Source organism: Eleginops maclovinus, chromosome 10 (assembly GCF_036324505.1).
Source record: "Eleginops maclovinus isolate JMC-PN-2008 ecotype Puerto Natales chromosome 10, JC_Emac_rtc_rv5, whole genome shotgun sequence".
NCBI lineage: Eukaryota > Metazoa > Chordata > Actinopteri > Perciformes > Eleginopidae > Eleginops > Eleginops maclovinus.
Genome location: NC_086358.1, coordinates 7,416,024 through 7,431,235, shown reverse-complemented (window position 1 = coordinate 7,431,235; position 15,212 = coordinate 7,416,024). Strand labels below are relative to the sequence as shown.

The 15,212-nt window shown below is 37.6% G+C and overlaps 2 protein-coding genes across 3 annotated transcripts; one reads left to right on the top strand and one right to left on the bottom strand.

Annotated features, from left to right (window-relative positions):
- Positions 1-812: 812 nt before the first annotated feature.
- pth3r (parathyroid hormone 3 receptor) lies at positions 813-12,796 on the bottom strand. 2 transcript variants are annotated; one of them, XM_063894174.1, is made up of 14 exons: positions 12,558-12,796; positions 10,473-10,787; positions 7,562-7,667; positions 6,631-6,741; positions 6,379-6,503; positions 5,990-6,084; positions 5,725-5,872; positions 5,444-5,597; positions 5,295-5,355; positions 5,139-5,205; positions 4,955-5,049; positions 4,703-4,844; positions 2,925-2,966; positions 813-2,832 (listed from the first exon to the last, which is right to left on the bottom strand). In XM_063894174.1, the coding sequence occupies exons 2-14, from the start codon at positions 10,536-10,538 to the stop codon at positions 2,371-2,373; spliced, it is 1,674 nt and encodes a 557-aa protein (XP_063750244.1). In that variant the 5' UTR covers positions 10,539-10,787; positions 12,558-12,796; the 3' UTR covers positions 813-2,370. The 2 variants fall into 2 exon arrangements, with proteins under 2 accessions (XP_063750244.1, XP_063750245.1); XM_063894175.1 differs by having other exon boundaries at positions 5,990-6,081.
- Positions 12,374-14,794, top strand: LOC134871400 (translational activator of cytochrome c oxidase 1). Its single transcript, XM_063894176.1, has 6 exons — positions 12,374-12,480; positions 12,640-12,928; positions 13,017-13,123; positions 13,389-13,516; positions 13,944-14,106; positions 14,415-14,794. The coding sequence occupies exons 2-6, from the start codon at positions 12,643-12,645 to the stop codon at positions 14,622-14,624; spliced, it is 894 nt and encodes a 297-aa protein (XP_063750246.1). The 5' UTR covers positions 12,374-12,480; positions 12,640-12,642; the 3' UTR covers positions 14,625-14,794.
- Positions 14,795-15,212: the final 418 nt, after the last annotated feature.

Below are 15,212 nucleotides of genomic sequence, written 5' to 3'. Positions count from 1 at the left end.
TAAACCAGACATTTTACTTGTAATGTTTTCCTTTTTACAACAGGGGGCAGAGTTATATTCAGTATGTTTTTCTAACGGCTTAGAAGTCCATTACACCTCAATGCTTTTTATGACTCACAATAGACATCTGAACAAAAACAAAAGGATAATCAAAAATGCAGCAGTGGAGGATACAAATAATTTGTGCATTTAAAATATGTAACTCATGTATTTCAGAACTCTGATGATATTTATCCACTATCTGGAATTGTCATATTGAGCCACACTGAGCTTTATACTTCTCATTATTGCCTCCAGTGTCCGTCTCACGTGGTCCCTACAGAGAAAGGAAACAAAGCCTCCAGGTTTTCTTCCCCAGCCTCTTAAAGAGATCTGCAGGAGGAAATGAAAGAATTTCATCTGATGTATCTGTCAGACGAGAAGACCATCGTTAACTTGATGATATACGACTGCATTCTTCATTCAGCATTTTATATCCTTTCTTATAACATTGTTTAATCTCTTGACATCAAATCTTAATCCCTCTCATCTCCTAATCTTTGATTGTATTGTTTGTGACCTTTATTTTGTTATCTTTGACAGTTTTTTTTAATGGCAGTTACCTGGTTAAATAAACGTAAAGAATTATATTAAAGAAAGCCAAAAAACTTAAGCAATTTTATCTGCAATTCAGATCAAATTACCTGACCCTGTAATACCAGTATGTATACAAAATATACAAAATAAAAAACATAGCACATGGGTGTTGTAGTAAATAAATCACCCCATTCATTTTAGTTCAATTTTATTTTATTTCATTTCAATTACTCCCAAAAAAACACCTAAATAATCTTACATTTGATATCTTTCTCTATTTTATAACCGGCCCTAAAATATTTACAGGCTCAATTTCCTGTGTCTTTACCTTGTGCTGCAGATTTTTTCACACATGCTCGAGGTCTACAAAGAGCTCAGGTTCCTGCTGCTCCGAGTCAAATCCTGAGGACAGAGTGTGAAATTCTGTACGGTGTTGTGAGGGGGATCGGGGCAGAGGTTACACGGAGGAAGGGGTTTGGGTTTTTGCCTGTGAGGGGCAGAAGGTTTGTTCCAGCACTTAGGGTCCGGTCTGGCTGATAAATATGGCTGTATTTACAATATTGACAACAACACCAGAAGCGCAGAGAGACAGCCGTTGTCTGAACATGCTGTCTGGACACTGCTGACTGATAATCGTACGGAGTTCTGCAGTGATTAGTGTTAAAATGTGGAAAAGAGTTACCATTTAAGGTTTTTTGTGTGTTGCGTTTTCAGTTAGATGCCTGAAAAAGGTCTGTGGTTAACACAAGCTTCAGATATTTTAATGTTTTGGTCCAAGACATCAAATATTTCAGTAAATACCTACAATTTGGGATGTAAAAGTCATGGGACCGTGGTGTTTTTAATTTATGGCCTAATGTTAGCAGTTTACTTCTGGCGGTTACGCTTATGCTTCAAAAAGGGGTGTTCATTTGTGAAGATTATCTTGATAAACAAGAGACATTTTTGGGGAAAAAGTAAGATTACTACAGCAGATTTATAGACATAGTTTTCATACTCACTCACTGTCTCTCTCTCTGTCTCACACACACACACACACACACACACACACACACTCACTCACTCACTCACACACACACTCACACACACACACACACACACACACACACACACACACACACACACACACACACACACACACACACACACACACACACACACACACACACACACACACACACACACACACACACACACCAAGTGCAGTTTGAACTGGGGTCAGCCAGCCTGGCCTGGAAAATACATCACTGGAAAGATGTGAGGAGGGAGAAATATCACAAAAAGTCTTCCTGTGTAAACATCCAGGTCCCGCCTTTGACTTTTCTACATTCACTGCAGCGTCACATCTTCACAGATTATCTAGCTCTGTTGACAACATTTAAAAGCATATAAATATACGTTCAGCTCTTTTACAGCAAAATGTTATTAAATAGATTCACAACAGGTCCTTCAGTTGTGTGCAAGACCTGATTTTGTACGCTATGAGTAAAGACCTTCAGTTCACATTGTGTTAAGCACATCACAAGCTTTTTTGAAAGCAGTTCATGAGCAAACAGCTGTCAGGGAATTGTAGACGTCCATTTTTCTGAGCCCTCCAAGGACTCCTCATCAATGCTTTCTTGTTAAAAAGGGAAACGTTTTTTCTTGACAAGGAGAAGGATGACAAAATAACCTCAGGTCCTCAGTCTCTGATAACAACACCAAAGAGGTTTGTAAAAATGACGTTTGAAGACAGAATATTTCGCCTTCAGTTTAATTCTTTGCTTATGCTCATCTCTCAAATACTGAAAACATTCACAGGATGGTCTCCAGCTCTTTCAGAGATAAGCCACTGTCTGGATCTTCTGCTCCTTGGGTTTGGGATAGAGGTGCTCCATGAGTTTTGCTGTCATGATTGTCCTTGCTGGCTCTGGTGTGCCTGGCAAAAACCCCAGTCTCCGTCCCCGCTGGTTTTCTCACTGCCAGCTCCTGCTGGGGGCCGGGGGTCTCAGCATCACCGGGCACGTATCCAGGCAGGCTGCTCTGCGGGTGGAGAGAGCCGTGGCGGGGCAGCCTGACCCCTGACCCTCCGCCGGCAGCTCCGCATGAGGTCAGAGCTCTGGGGTTGGCAGCAGACAGGCTGACACTGTGTGTGGTGGTGTGGGAGATCATGCCGCCATAGTAACAGCTGCCCCCGCTGCTGGTCATCTTGGCTTTCTGCTTGAGGTCCAGCGCGAGGCTGCGTCTTAACCACGCCTTCTTTACCTCCGCCTGCACCTGAGAAAAGAAGGAGGGGGACGGACGGAAACTTATATTTGTTTCCTTCATTATTAAAGTAAATCACATTTCAAAATTAAGTGATTTATTACCTCTCCGTTGCAGAAACAGTAGATGAATGCCACAAAAAAGCCCTGGAAAGATTAAGTGGAGATTGTTTAACAGAAGTACGTGCAGCACACTTTGTAACTTCATTACATCGCAATACTCCAAACAACTCTGCTACCAGAAAGGATAATCAAAGCAAAACCTTTTCCTAATATGCTTCCTTGCAGAGAAGGAGTTGAGGAGATTGATACCAATCATGTCTGAATTTTATATTAGAAAATAATATTACGCCAAGGATACATGCATTCATTTCATCTGTTAAACAAGTGTAAAAATGTATATAGATGATACATTTTAGGAATGTTATTTCATGAAATTAAAAAGGTTTTCAGAAAAAGTAGCTGTATCCATTTGTGTACAACGCTGAGAAGATATTTCATAATGTTGCACTCTATTATTATTATTATTATTATTATTATTATTTTTGTTATTATTATTATTACTATTATTATTATTATTATTACTATTATTATTATTATTATTACTATTATTATTATTATTATTATTATTATTACTATTATTATTATTACTATTACTATTATTATTATTATTATTGTTATTACTATTATTATTGTTATTACTATTATTATTATTACTATTATTATTATTATTACTATTATTATTATTATTATTATTATTACTATTATTATTATTACTATTATTATTATTATTACTATTATTATTATTATTATTGTTATTACTATTATTATTGTTATTACTATTATTATTATTACTATTATTATTATTATTACTATTATTATTATTATTATTATTATTACTATTATTATTATTACTATTATTATTATTATTACTATTACTATTACTATTACTATTATTATTATTATTATTATTATTATTTTTGTTATTATTATTATTACTATTATTATTATTATTACTATTATTATTATTATTACTATTATTATTATTATTATTATTATTATTACTATTATTATTATTACTATTACTATTATTATTATTATTATTGTTATTACTATTATTATTGTTATTACTATTATTATTATTACTATTATTATTATTATTACTATTATTATTATTATTATTATTATTACTATTATTATTATTACTATTATTATTACTATTACTATTATTATTATTATTATTGTTATTACTATTATTATTGTTATTACTATTATTATTATTACTATTATTATTATTATTACTATTATTATTATTATTATTATTATTACTATTATTATTATTACTATTATTATTATTATTACTATTACTATTACTATTACTATTATTATTATTATTATTATTATTATTTTTGTTATTATTATTATTACTATTATTATTATTATTACTATTATTATTATTATTACTATTATTATTATTATTATTATTATTATTACTATTATTATTATTACTATTACTATTATTATTATTATTATTATTGTTATTACTATTATTATTATTACTATTATTATTATTATTACTATTATTATTATTATTATTATTATTACTATTATTATTATTACTATTACTATTATTATTATTACTATTACTATTATTATTATTATTACTATTATTATTATTATTATTATTATTACTATTACTATTATTATTATTATTATTACTATTATTACTATTATTATTATTATTACTATTATTATTATTATTATTATTATTATTATTATTATTATTATTATTATTATTATTATTATCAGAAGTTATAATCATAGTTTGTTTTAACCATAACATCACAATTTTCCTTGCAGAGTTTATAACTGTGTTTTCTGACCTGGGATGAATTGAAGAACATCTCATAATGCATTTGCACCTGCCACAGCAGCCCGGTGACCTCAGTGTAGGGAAGAGCCATGAACACCATGTAGTGAACTCCAAACAACGGCATGAGGACTAATGTGGACTTCAGCAGCTTCCTGCAGATAAAGAGTAAAAACATTCATGTCGTTTCTAACATCTGTAAAAACTCTGGTGTAGAAGTGTATGAAACAGTTTCAGTGGAATTCCAAAGTCAAATAAATGTTACCGATACTGCTGCCGAGGGTCCAATTTACCAGTGTTTGTTTCCCACAGTTTAGAGGCCAGTACACGTATTATATTGACGAAGAGGAGGAAATTCACCTGCATGGACATAGGTGTACAGTAAGGCCAGAGTTATAATACATGTAGTGTAAAAATGTATTATACTTTTAAATGATATTCTTTCTTACAACAATGGCTGCCAGAATGGGAACTTGATAGATCCACTTCAGGTTGCCTGCACTGAGGTCCCAACATCTGAAAGCAAAGACACACAAGGGCAAAGTGAGAATTCACGACACAGCTTCATAGTAATATAAGACACTTGAACGCATCACATGACTCACTGTGTGTCTGCCAGCGATGCTCGAGCACTGACCCAGACCGACACAAACACAGCTGGAACACCTGTGATGAGCGGAGAGAGAAGTTAGGATAACACGAGTGTGTTAAAGTCACTGTAACGCAGCAGAGAATCTGGCCTGATGCAGCTCACCCCAGCCGATGATGGTGAGGGCCCACAAGTAGTTCTTATCAGAGAGGAAGGCCATGAAGATGAGGCTATGAAGATACAACCCCTCCACCAGGATCCAGTAATGATTGGTCGCCAGGAAATAAAGAAAGAGAGTGACTGCAGCTTTACAGCCGGCCTAGGGACACAAGGAAGAGGGAAACATCAACATGCCATCAATTGTTCAAAAGTGTATTAGCTCTGTGTATAATAAGGGAATAGTAAGACAGTGAGGAGAAATTGTTATGAGTATTAAAACACATTACCATAGGGGGTTTCGATGCATTGAACTCCGCCTCTCTGTCTTCAGATATGGAGTAGAGCACGGTGTCCTTCACGAAAATGCTGACTGCCCGACATATGAAGGAGGTGAAGAGGTGAATGTGGATGTAATTGCGTGTGCAGTGGAGCCGTCTGAAGGGATAAAGACAAATATTTATACTTGTATATTATTGATGACGGAGACAATAGACTGGGAATACTGATGCTTTTTTAAGAGATGTGTGCTTAAATGTTTTTGTAGTTTGTCACTTGAAATAGCAGAGGATGGAGACGGCCACCAACAGTGATGCAAGAGAAATGGAGTATCCGACAGTGTACATGAGGTGGAGTCTCTCAAACACCTTCTGAAGCAAAACAAAACCATGATTAATAGTATGCAACAGACACTAGGCAATCCCACAGGAAACGCTCTAAATATATCACAATTGTATGAAATATGATGTACAGCTGTAAATTAAACTATACCCACAAGCAAGGAGGTCAAATTATACAAAATCTACAGCAGTTAAATGCAACGTACACATTAACACAGCAGTAATATTATCAGTTTAGTAAAACAGCAGTATTCTGTCAACATCCGACCCTGAAAATGTATAGACACACACTCTTTGTATAGAGACAAACACACATGTGCGTACCTCCTCTTGAATCCTGTGGTTGGAGGTCAGGTACGTGGTGCACTCGCTGTAGTTAGCCCAAGTGCGGTTGATGCTGGGGACCTGCTCCCAGTTTCCTGACGCGTCACACTGGCGGTAGGCTCGTCCTGCACGGGACACAGGAGGGCAGGACACAGACACAATATTAGCAATAGTGTATTTTTCATTTTGGTTCTCCTTGTAAAGCTGCTCTATCATTATTCCTGCATGTAAGTGTCTCTTGAGCTGACGCACCTCCGTGGTTGAAGTCGTAGATGTACTCTGGACACAGCACTGACACCAGCTGACCCGCTCTGCTCCGCGGCCAGCAGATGATCCCGTCCCACTCGGGGACACAGTCACCTTCTTTAAAAATAAAGGAAAACAGCTGTTAGAAATGTAAAGATAAAGTGTCAGCTTTTCCCTGATGAATATTTGACCCATTGTGACCCATTGTGTAAAAGCAGCATTTCCTTGTAATTATTAGTCAAGTATAGCTGGAGGGTAGGTCAATCTGTATTAAAGCAACATAACTAGTGCACTCATCTGCTGACGTTGTCATGTTTTGGGTGAAAACTTGAATCTGAAATATTAAAAAGACGTTAAATGTTGTTGAATAAACAAGCAGCATTAAATGGAAATACTCCAGTATCTCAAAATCGGTTTGACTGGTTGTGACTGAAGAAAATATCATTTGTTATTAGTTTCCTACAATATATACTGTCAAGTCTTGTGTTGTTATAGTTTTATATTGGAGGACTTTGTATGATATCGGTGGATCTGCTGTTTCCTGCGCCTCACATGCCTTTCCTTCAGGCCGAGGGCTCCATCTTATATAATTCCTCTCCAAATAGATCATTAAAACAATGAATCCGCAGCATGAATGACAAATGCCCTGCTTTTGTCTGCACACAAATTCATCTCTGTAATCACAGAGATACTGCTCAGCAGGATATTGGAAGGGTGCCATATCTGATCCAAAATAAATAATTGATGCAATGAATACAGTTTCTGATTACATATTTGGACATGCACTCTCTGACCTCTTCTGTTTTGATAGTAACAATTGGTGTGCTAATTAAAGGTTACAATATAAATATTTAGACATTTCATATACTCAGAGAATGTGTTGGCATTCTTTTATGTCCTGTCCCTACTTTTAATGATCACAAAAAAGCACGCTCACCTTTAACCAGAGCCGCCTGTGCCTGGATGTTCCTCTCGCACCGGGCGTGCGCACCAATCAGAACATAGATCTGCTCATCTCGGGTGATGACATCATCAGAGTCTATCTGTGAAAAAGAGATGCAATCAAAGAGGGGGGCACAGTTTACTTAAGTACAGTATCATTTTCTGCCATACTTTGAACCTCTAGATCTCTACTATTCGATACAAATATTGTTTTTTCCCTCCACCACATTAATCTGTCAGTTGCATTGAAGGTTATGAAACAAAAATATATCCAACAAATAATTTATCATCTATAATTAGAGGTTAGGATTAACCTTATTGATACCTTGGTAAAATGTAAAAGCTACCCAGCAGTTAAAATAAAGAAACACCCTACTTTTCAGGTGAACACTTTTAATTGACTAACAAAGAATGTATCTATATTTATTATCCAATAACATTTAATACATTATTCTGAAATGGGTTGCTGTACAGAATGAATAAAAAAAGCTCACCTGTTACATAATTCAATTATATATAGTACTTCTTTCACTACTGCCTGCTTATATACTTTTACTTAGGTACCTTTCTTAAATAAACCATCTTAAAACCTAAATGTACGTCTCAAGTATTTTTCCAGCTACAGGGCGATGTGTCAGCCACAGACCCTCCAGAGATCTAATGTGCTGCCTCCAGGTGTTGTGAAATAGTTTTGTGAGGGTGCGGTATGTCGTGTTCCTTTGCAAACTGCTTTTTTTCCAGCAGTGGGGCTGCCGCTCGCCACATGGGGGCCTTTACCTTGAGGCCTCGGCCATGCCGGTGAAAGCTGCTCCACACAAGCAGCTCTGTGTTGGCGGCTACATTTCACAACAGAGCAGCAAAACTAGCAACTAGAGAAATCACATGAGAATCGCTTGACCGACAGAAGAGGACGGTGAGAGAAGCGATTAGGCAGAATGATTCATAGAAAGAGAAACAGAGAACTTGGCAAAAAGTTGAATCAAAAGAAGCAATCTCATAACGTAACATATAAACGTTATCCCTCATAAGGGCCGTCTTTCAGAAGACTGAGCACTTTAATGTTTGATACCTACAACGTTTAAGGGTCAAAACAAAGGCGCCAATGCACAGGCAGCATGACCAAATACATTTTGGAGATTTTCGAGGAATTAATATTCAAATGATCATGTTGTGAGTAAAGTTTTCCTAGGATTCTAAATCTAGTCGTTGAGTTTACTTGCAAAAGTCTCCAAGATTTTTCTTCAATCTGTCAAATTTCAATCTATCGCCGGATGACTTAACCCCCCCCCCCCCCCCCCCCCCCGATGAAAGAGGCTTTCATTTGCAGTGTTATGAACTGGGTCTCTGTGGCAATAGTCCTGCACACTGTTTTGATTTCTGGGAATTGAGATCTACCTCCAATTACTGTACAACTTAGAAAAAGATAGTGGAAATCTTTGAGATTTCAACTTCAATCAAAGGATCTGAGCGCTTCCACTATCTTCCTGGAAAGAAAACATTAAACAGACTAACTGGAATCTTTTTTTTCACGTAGATTGATACGGGATATCTAACACTCTTGGCAAAAGCCTTTAAAATAAACCGTCAATGGGTGTGCAGTGTTTTCAGAGTTGTATCACTCATTCCCTAGAGTGATTTGTTTTGGGAGGAGACTTGAAGCCAGAAACAATACAGAGGAATTGAGCAGCTGAAACCACTGTTGTACTGTGGACACACACTCGGCTGTGTTGGCAATCCCATTAAAACACATGTCGATTATTTCTTCCCGCAATTAGACATTAGAAGTTTTATGTTAAATAAAGACGGCCTCAACAAAACATCCACATCATTTAATACAAGCAAGTCAATACGGAGAAGTCGTTCTCTCTCTCTGTAAAGGAGGGTTTTCTGCTGACGGACAGGGAGTGTTAGCAAAACAATTAGCTCGCCCTTGTGTCATAATTGAATTTGCTCTCTCAGACTTCTGCTTCATGTTAAGTGATTTTCGGGCTGACTGAGCAGGAGGTTGTAATTCTGCCTGAGGTCGACTCTCAGGATCGACCCGGCGAAGACAAAGAGACGGCGCTCAGAGGCAACGGTGGTCCGGGAGCTTCAGGAGGGTCACGCTTCAGTGGGTGAAAGGTTAAAGGGGGTCACCGCTGATGGAGGTGAGGTAAAGCAGAACACAGGTGATGTGTTATTGTGGAGATTCTTGGCTTTAGTGTGTGTGTTACCTAATTCCCTATTTTGTAACACTAGTTTCCCTCATTTAGAGGCAAAATATTGTACAATTGTATTATTTCTGTGGTTATTGCTATGGTATTACGTAGTTAGGTATTCAGTTAAAAGAAGACTCTACTCTCTACGGTCAGGGTTGCTTGTGAATGGCTGGCACATTTTCTGAAGTACGTGATAAATCAATGTCCAAAACTCAAACCATCAAAGAGACTCGCAGATACATGACATTTTCTATATTTGGCCCAAAGTGCTGCAGTTTGGGAGGATTATTTCTGACTCAGTCATGTTACAGTGTAAGATATATAGCTCCTGTGCGAAAAGCTTAATTTAGAAGATAAAAACTAATCCTTTGTTCACACTGGACCAAGACTGAGAAATTAACTGGTGCTGTGTTTTATTCAAGGAGGTGATTCCCAATAAATGTGAGATCTAATGAAATAGGATCCAATAGAACTTTGATGTGCAAATAGTTAAATATAAAACATCAAATGGCATTGTTTGTTTTAGGGGAACAAAAGTAAATGTAAAGAAACCATTTTTCTCTCTGTGCTTGGAAGAAATTGTAGACAAACTTAATCAAATGGAGGGAAGTTAATAATAAATAAACCATAGTTATGTAACACACTCAATCAATGAAGTAATCATTCATTCAATCAGCAAAACGTTCATGATAAGTAGATCACACTCACCAGTGCAGTCACTATCATGGCACTTTGGAAAAGAGCCAAGACACCGGTTCCTTTAGCAGGTGACATGACGTCTTCTTTCGACTCAAACAGGACGTTGGTTTGATATCAGATCATCTTATCCTCCTCATATTGAATTGAAGGAACTCATATCCCAAAGTTAAGGTTGCTTCTTCTCTGGTATCCCATCGTTGCTCATTGTGATCTTGTTTCTGCGGATTCTTCTTCTTGAGCTTTTTAAAAGTTCTCTTCTCTGCAGGCTTCTCCTCGAGGCTCAGTGGACATACCCTTCTCAGGTTTGAGGGACCATGTAGAAATCTGTAACGAGAGGAAAAAAAAAACAGAGTGAAGCACTTTGGACGCAATCTCCTCCTTCTACCATTCTTTGGATGGTTGTCTATCAGACTCAAGTTGGCCTTGATTGGCTGTGGCTTCCATCTCAGTTAACTCTTCAAGCTCCTCGGCTCTGCTCTTCGGCCTCTGCTGTCATGTTTGTACATCTGTTTGTTTTTCTCTGGCTGTTTTTTTCCACTTCTCTCCTTCCAGACAAAGTAACAGGGGCGGAGCTATAGACATTTTCATGGGGAGGCATGAAGACAGTAAGCAGTGGCAGGGATTCATTTGTCTATCTGCTGATTTAGTCACAATCAATTACATAAATCAATAATTGCAAAGAATAGCCCCCAAATAAGGACTGTTTTATTATTTTGACGACTATGAAGCAGGCTATAACAATATCGCGATATGAAAGCAATTTTGTTTTTGTATTGTCAACACATTTTGGTGCTTTATTTCACATGTTTAATTCTGTATGTTCTTAATTGTTCTCTTTTCTTGCATTAGCTATCCAGCACTTTAAATAACCCCCCTGTGTTGTAGGTAAAAAACACACAAACATAATACTTTTTCCATAACATATAATCCTAGCTTTAAATGTGGCCATAACATAAAGTCGTACCTTTACCACACAATAACACATTTTGGTCACACATATGTTGGATTAGAACACACACATTTTCTTTTTGTGTTTAGTTTTTTTATCCTAGACAAGACTGGAGCATAGGCGTATTATTATTATGTCCCTTCATCATGAATAGAAGCAGTATGATTTGATAAACGTTTGTCCCGTGCCAAGAGTGCAACATTTATTTTCTAGTTCTCACGGTCGGACATTTTAAAGGACACTGATACAGACCAGACTCACACTGCTTACAGTTTGTGCCAATTAACCTTTCAGCTATGGAACTAACCTCCCTGATACTATCAGATATAATGAATACACAAATGATATGGGAATCATAAATAATCCTTTATAACTTATTTTTGGGATCAGCTGTGGTTGAACATGTGTGCTTATATATTGCTATGTTCCCAATGTCCACCAGAAACACCCAGGGGCCCACTAAGAGATTTTAGGTTCCCATGGTTTAAGAGTTATCAAACATTTTTCTCAGACAGCAAACAGTATAGGTAGTTCGTATGCCTGGTATTCATGAGATGAGGAACCAGCAGTCTTTGAATGAACCTGAGTATATTAATGTTATGCTTCTTTATTCTTCTAATCCACTACATTTTAGAAGCCAATATTGTACCTTTATACTACATAACTTGTTACTTTATAGATTCAAACGATTAGCTAATACAAACAAATATATTTATTATTAAATAAAGATTGACATGTTATTTAAGGTTGAGATATACAGGAACAGTAGACATAAGCTATAAACATAGCTCCACGTTGACCAGCTGCGATATTAAGAAACACAAACAAATGCCTGGCAGGTGTAGTTTAGTAGAAATAAACATGTTCTTCAATGAAGCTGCAAACAAAAATGTCTTTGCATTATCTTTTTAAATTTTAAACAGAACTGTCCATTTAATCCTGTTGCTTTATGGGGCTTTTATTTTGAAGAGACCATTTCTGACGTCATGTTCTGACGTCACAACAAGGAAGTACGGGTCTCACAACAAGGACAGGAGCAGCTGCGTGTTCAGCCGACTTGTCAAAACTGTATGTTTGAAAACTTAAGGCTCTTTCATTTATTTAACAATATGAAAGTTACAGGTTTATGAAATGAAAGGCCTCACCTGCAGACGCAGGCTCGTAGTATTGTCTCCCATAATGTACAGCAGGTTACTGTAACACTGTATCCACTAACTGTGTGTGAAGGGCATGGCGGCGGGGGCAGTGCTGAGGGCTCTCCGGATCCTGCGCCCCCGGACACTGGCAGCGACCTCAGGCAAGTTTCTGGACGCCGCGGAGTTCGTCCTCCCGCCGGCTTCATGTGAGCTCTACACGCCGTGGGGCAGCTCCCCTGTCAGGAGGCTGCAGGTGTGCTCCGCCCTCTGTGCAGGACACAACAAGTGGTCAAAGGTGAAACACATCAAGGGACCTAAAGATGTGGCGAGGAGCAGGATGTTCGTGAAGTTTGCATTACTGATAAAGGTAGCTGTAAAAGGTAAGAACAGTCTCAAAGACAACAAACCACTTCACTTACAGTTGGGAGCGTTTTGGTTTGCTTATTTGAATGTTGGCTTCATCTGCAGAAGGGGGACCCAACCCAGGGATGAACGTGAACTTGGCCAACGTGCTGGAGCAGTGCAGAAGCAAGAACATGCCGAAATCATCCATAGAGAATGCCATCAAGACTGCGGTAGGCTGACAACGCACTGACACGTAGAAATGGGTGAAAATGAATGAAAAAAACTAAACAAAATACAACTTCTTAATGAGGTGTTGAGCCACCACATACATCTGAATTATTGAGGACTAAAAGAGAGAAAATCATTGTTGCTGTTACCTGTCTGTACATAGAGCAGTCTACAGATTACAGTGTTACTTAAAAACATATAATAAAAATGCTATAAGATGCTGCGAGAAACCAATTCATGTGTTTTTCCTTTGCTTGACTGAAAAAGGCCAAACCGGCATCCCAGTACACATATGAAGCTCGGGGGCCGGGGGGATGCATGCTGCTCATCGATGTGCTGACTGACAACACCTCAAGCACCTTCCATGAAATCAAACGGCTGCTTACAAAGAACAGGTCAGAACTACTGTGACTGTATAGCTGATAAACTAAAACATAGATTCAACATTATAATACTCATTTTGCAAACTGGTTATTTTGACTTTTGATATTTGACCAACATTTTGCTGATAATACTCCTGTAATTCAACTGAAGTAACAGTTTTAATTCAGAGCTTTTACTGGTATTGGAGTATGAAGGACAAAAGTACTTCTACTTAAGTAAGGAATCTGAATGTTTCTTCCACCACTGGTCAATAGCCACTAGATGTCCCTGTACAAACACTTTTGACCGGACAAAAAAGAACAAGAAGAATAGAACAGAAATTAAACAAAACACTTATCTAATAGAAACCCGTATGTGTTTTATGTATTTCAAGCGTTCGTACCCTTTTCATGTTAAATGTAGTCTTATGTTTTCTCACACTGCCCCCCCCCCCCACAGAGGGATGCTGTCAGACGGAGTGCGCCACAACTTCATCAGGAAGGGGGTGGTGGTGGTGCCGGGTCAGAACATCTCTACGGAGAGAGCTCTGGAGCTGGCCATCGAGGCGGGAGCCGAAGATGTCCAGGAGAGCGAGGATGAGGAAGAACAGCCCGTCCTGAAGGTCAGACAGGTTCTCTAAGGAGAGCAGTGCAGACATATGAGGCGACAATAGAAATATGTTCAGTCAAATAAAGAAAAAGTGCCAATCATAATTTATCTTTCTGTTCTTACATGATTTTAATGCATGTCTATCTTGTGTTTTTGACAGTTTATCAGACCAAATGTATTCCTAACCTTGTGATTTGGAAATGATTAAAGACATTCACTATTTTCTCACATTTAAAGACACAATGTTGATGAGGAATATAATAATAAGGTACTACCAAAACACAGTTTAACTAATCGTTTGATTTGTTTCTCTGTCCTCAGTTTATGTGTGACATGGTGGACACGAGTAAGGTGCGGGCCTCACTGGGGGAGCTGGGATTGGAGATCGCCTCTGCTGGGTTGGAGTTCGTACCTCGCACGTCATTGTCTCTGAGTGAAGACCAGCTGGAGGCGGCTTTAATGCTAGTAGAAGCCCTCAGTGACTGTCCAGATGTAGTTCAAGTCTGGGACAACATCCAGGCTGACAGCTGAGGACGTATCGGGGACATTTTGTGGACACTGAATATCTCACATGTTGGATATTATATTTTGAAAGAGAAGTAAAAGCTGTACTGTTGTCTGTGTGGGACTCTAAGCGGAAGGGAATGATGGTTCTTGTCATGATGTCAAGTGTCCTTTCTTAAATATATTCTGTCAAAATACTGAACTAACCAGAGTATTATTACCGGGCGGCCTCAAAAGACGTCTGCATTTTAATTATTTTATGATAGTCAATGCTATAAAACAGTTTTCCAGGTAGGTATTTAAAAATGGGTACAGAAGTATTGATAACCAATCGTTGAATATGGAAGTAATGTTATTTATTTATTTTAAATAGACCCTATAAACATATGCATGGTGCAATACAGTACAATAACCTCTTTAAGAAGTACCAAAAATTACATCCAGTCCTTCTCCTTTATAATCTGTGAAGATTCAAATATTTTTTATGACTCAATTGAACTGTTGTTCATTAAAATGTCACCTTCTTTACCGAAAGGTCCATTCTCTCATATGCTCTGGAGGATTCAATTTTACACATCAATTATTGGGCTTTAAATTGCATGTGCAGTCACAATT

Coding starts and splice junctions, on each gene's coding strand:
- pth3r (XM_063894174.1), bottom strand. CDS start 10,538: ATGTCACCTGCTAAAGGAACCGGTGTCTTGGCTCTTTTCCAAAGTGCC. Junction 7,668..10,472: donor CCATGATAGTGACTGCACTG/GTGAGTGTGATC, acceptor TCTTTTTCACAG/ATAGACTCTGATGATGTCAT. Junction 6,504..6,630: donor CTACGACTTCAACCACGGAG/GTGCGTCAGCTC, acceptor TGTCCCGTGCAG/GACGAGCCTACCGCCAGTGT.
- LOC134871400 (XM_063894176.1), top strand. CDS start 12,643: ATGGCGGCGGGGGCAGTGCTGAGGGCTCTCCGGATCCTGCGCCCCCGG. Junction 13,124..13,388: donor AGAATGCCATCAAGACTGCG/GTAGGCTGACAA, acceptor TGACTGAAAAAG/GCCAAACCGGCATCCCAGTA. Junction 13,517..13,943: donor CGGCTGCTTACAAAGAACAG/GTCAGAACTACT, acceptor CCCCCCCCACAG/AGGGATGCTGTCAGACGGAG.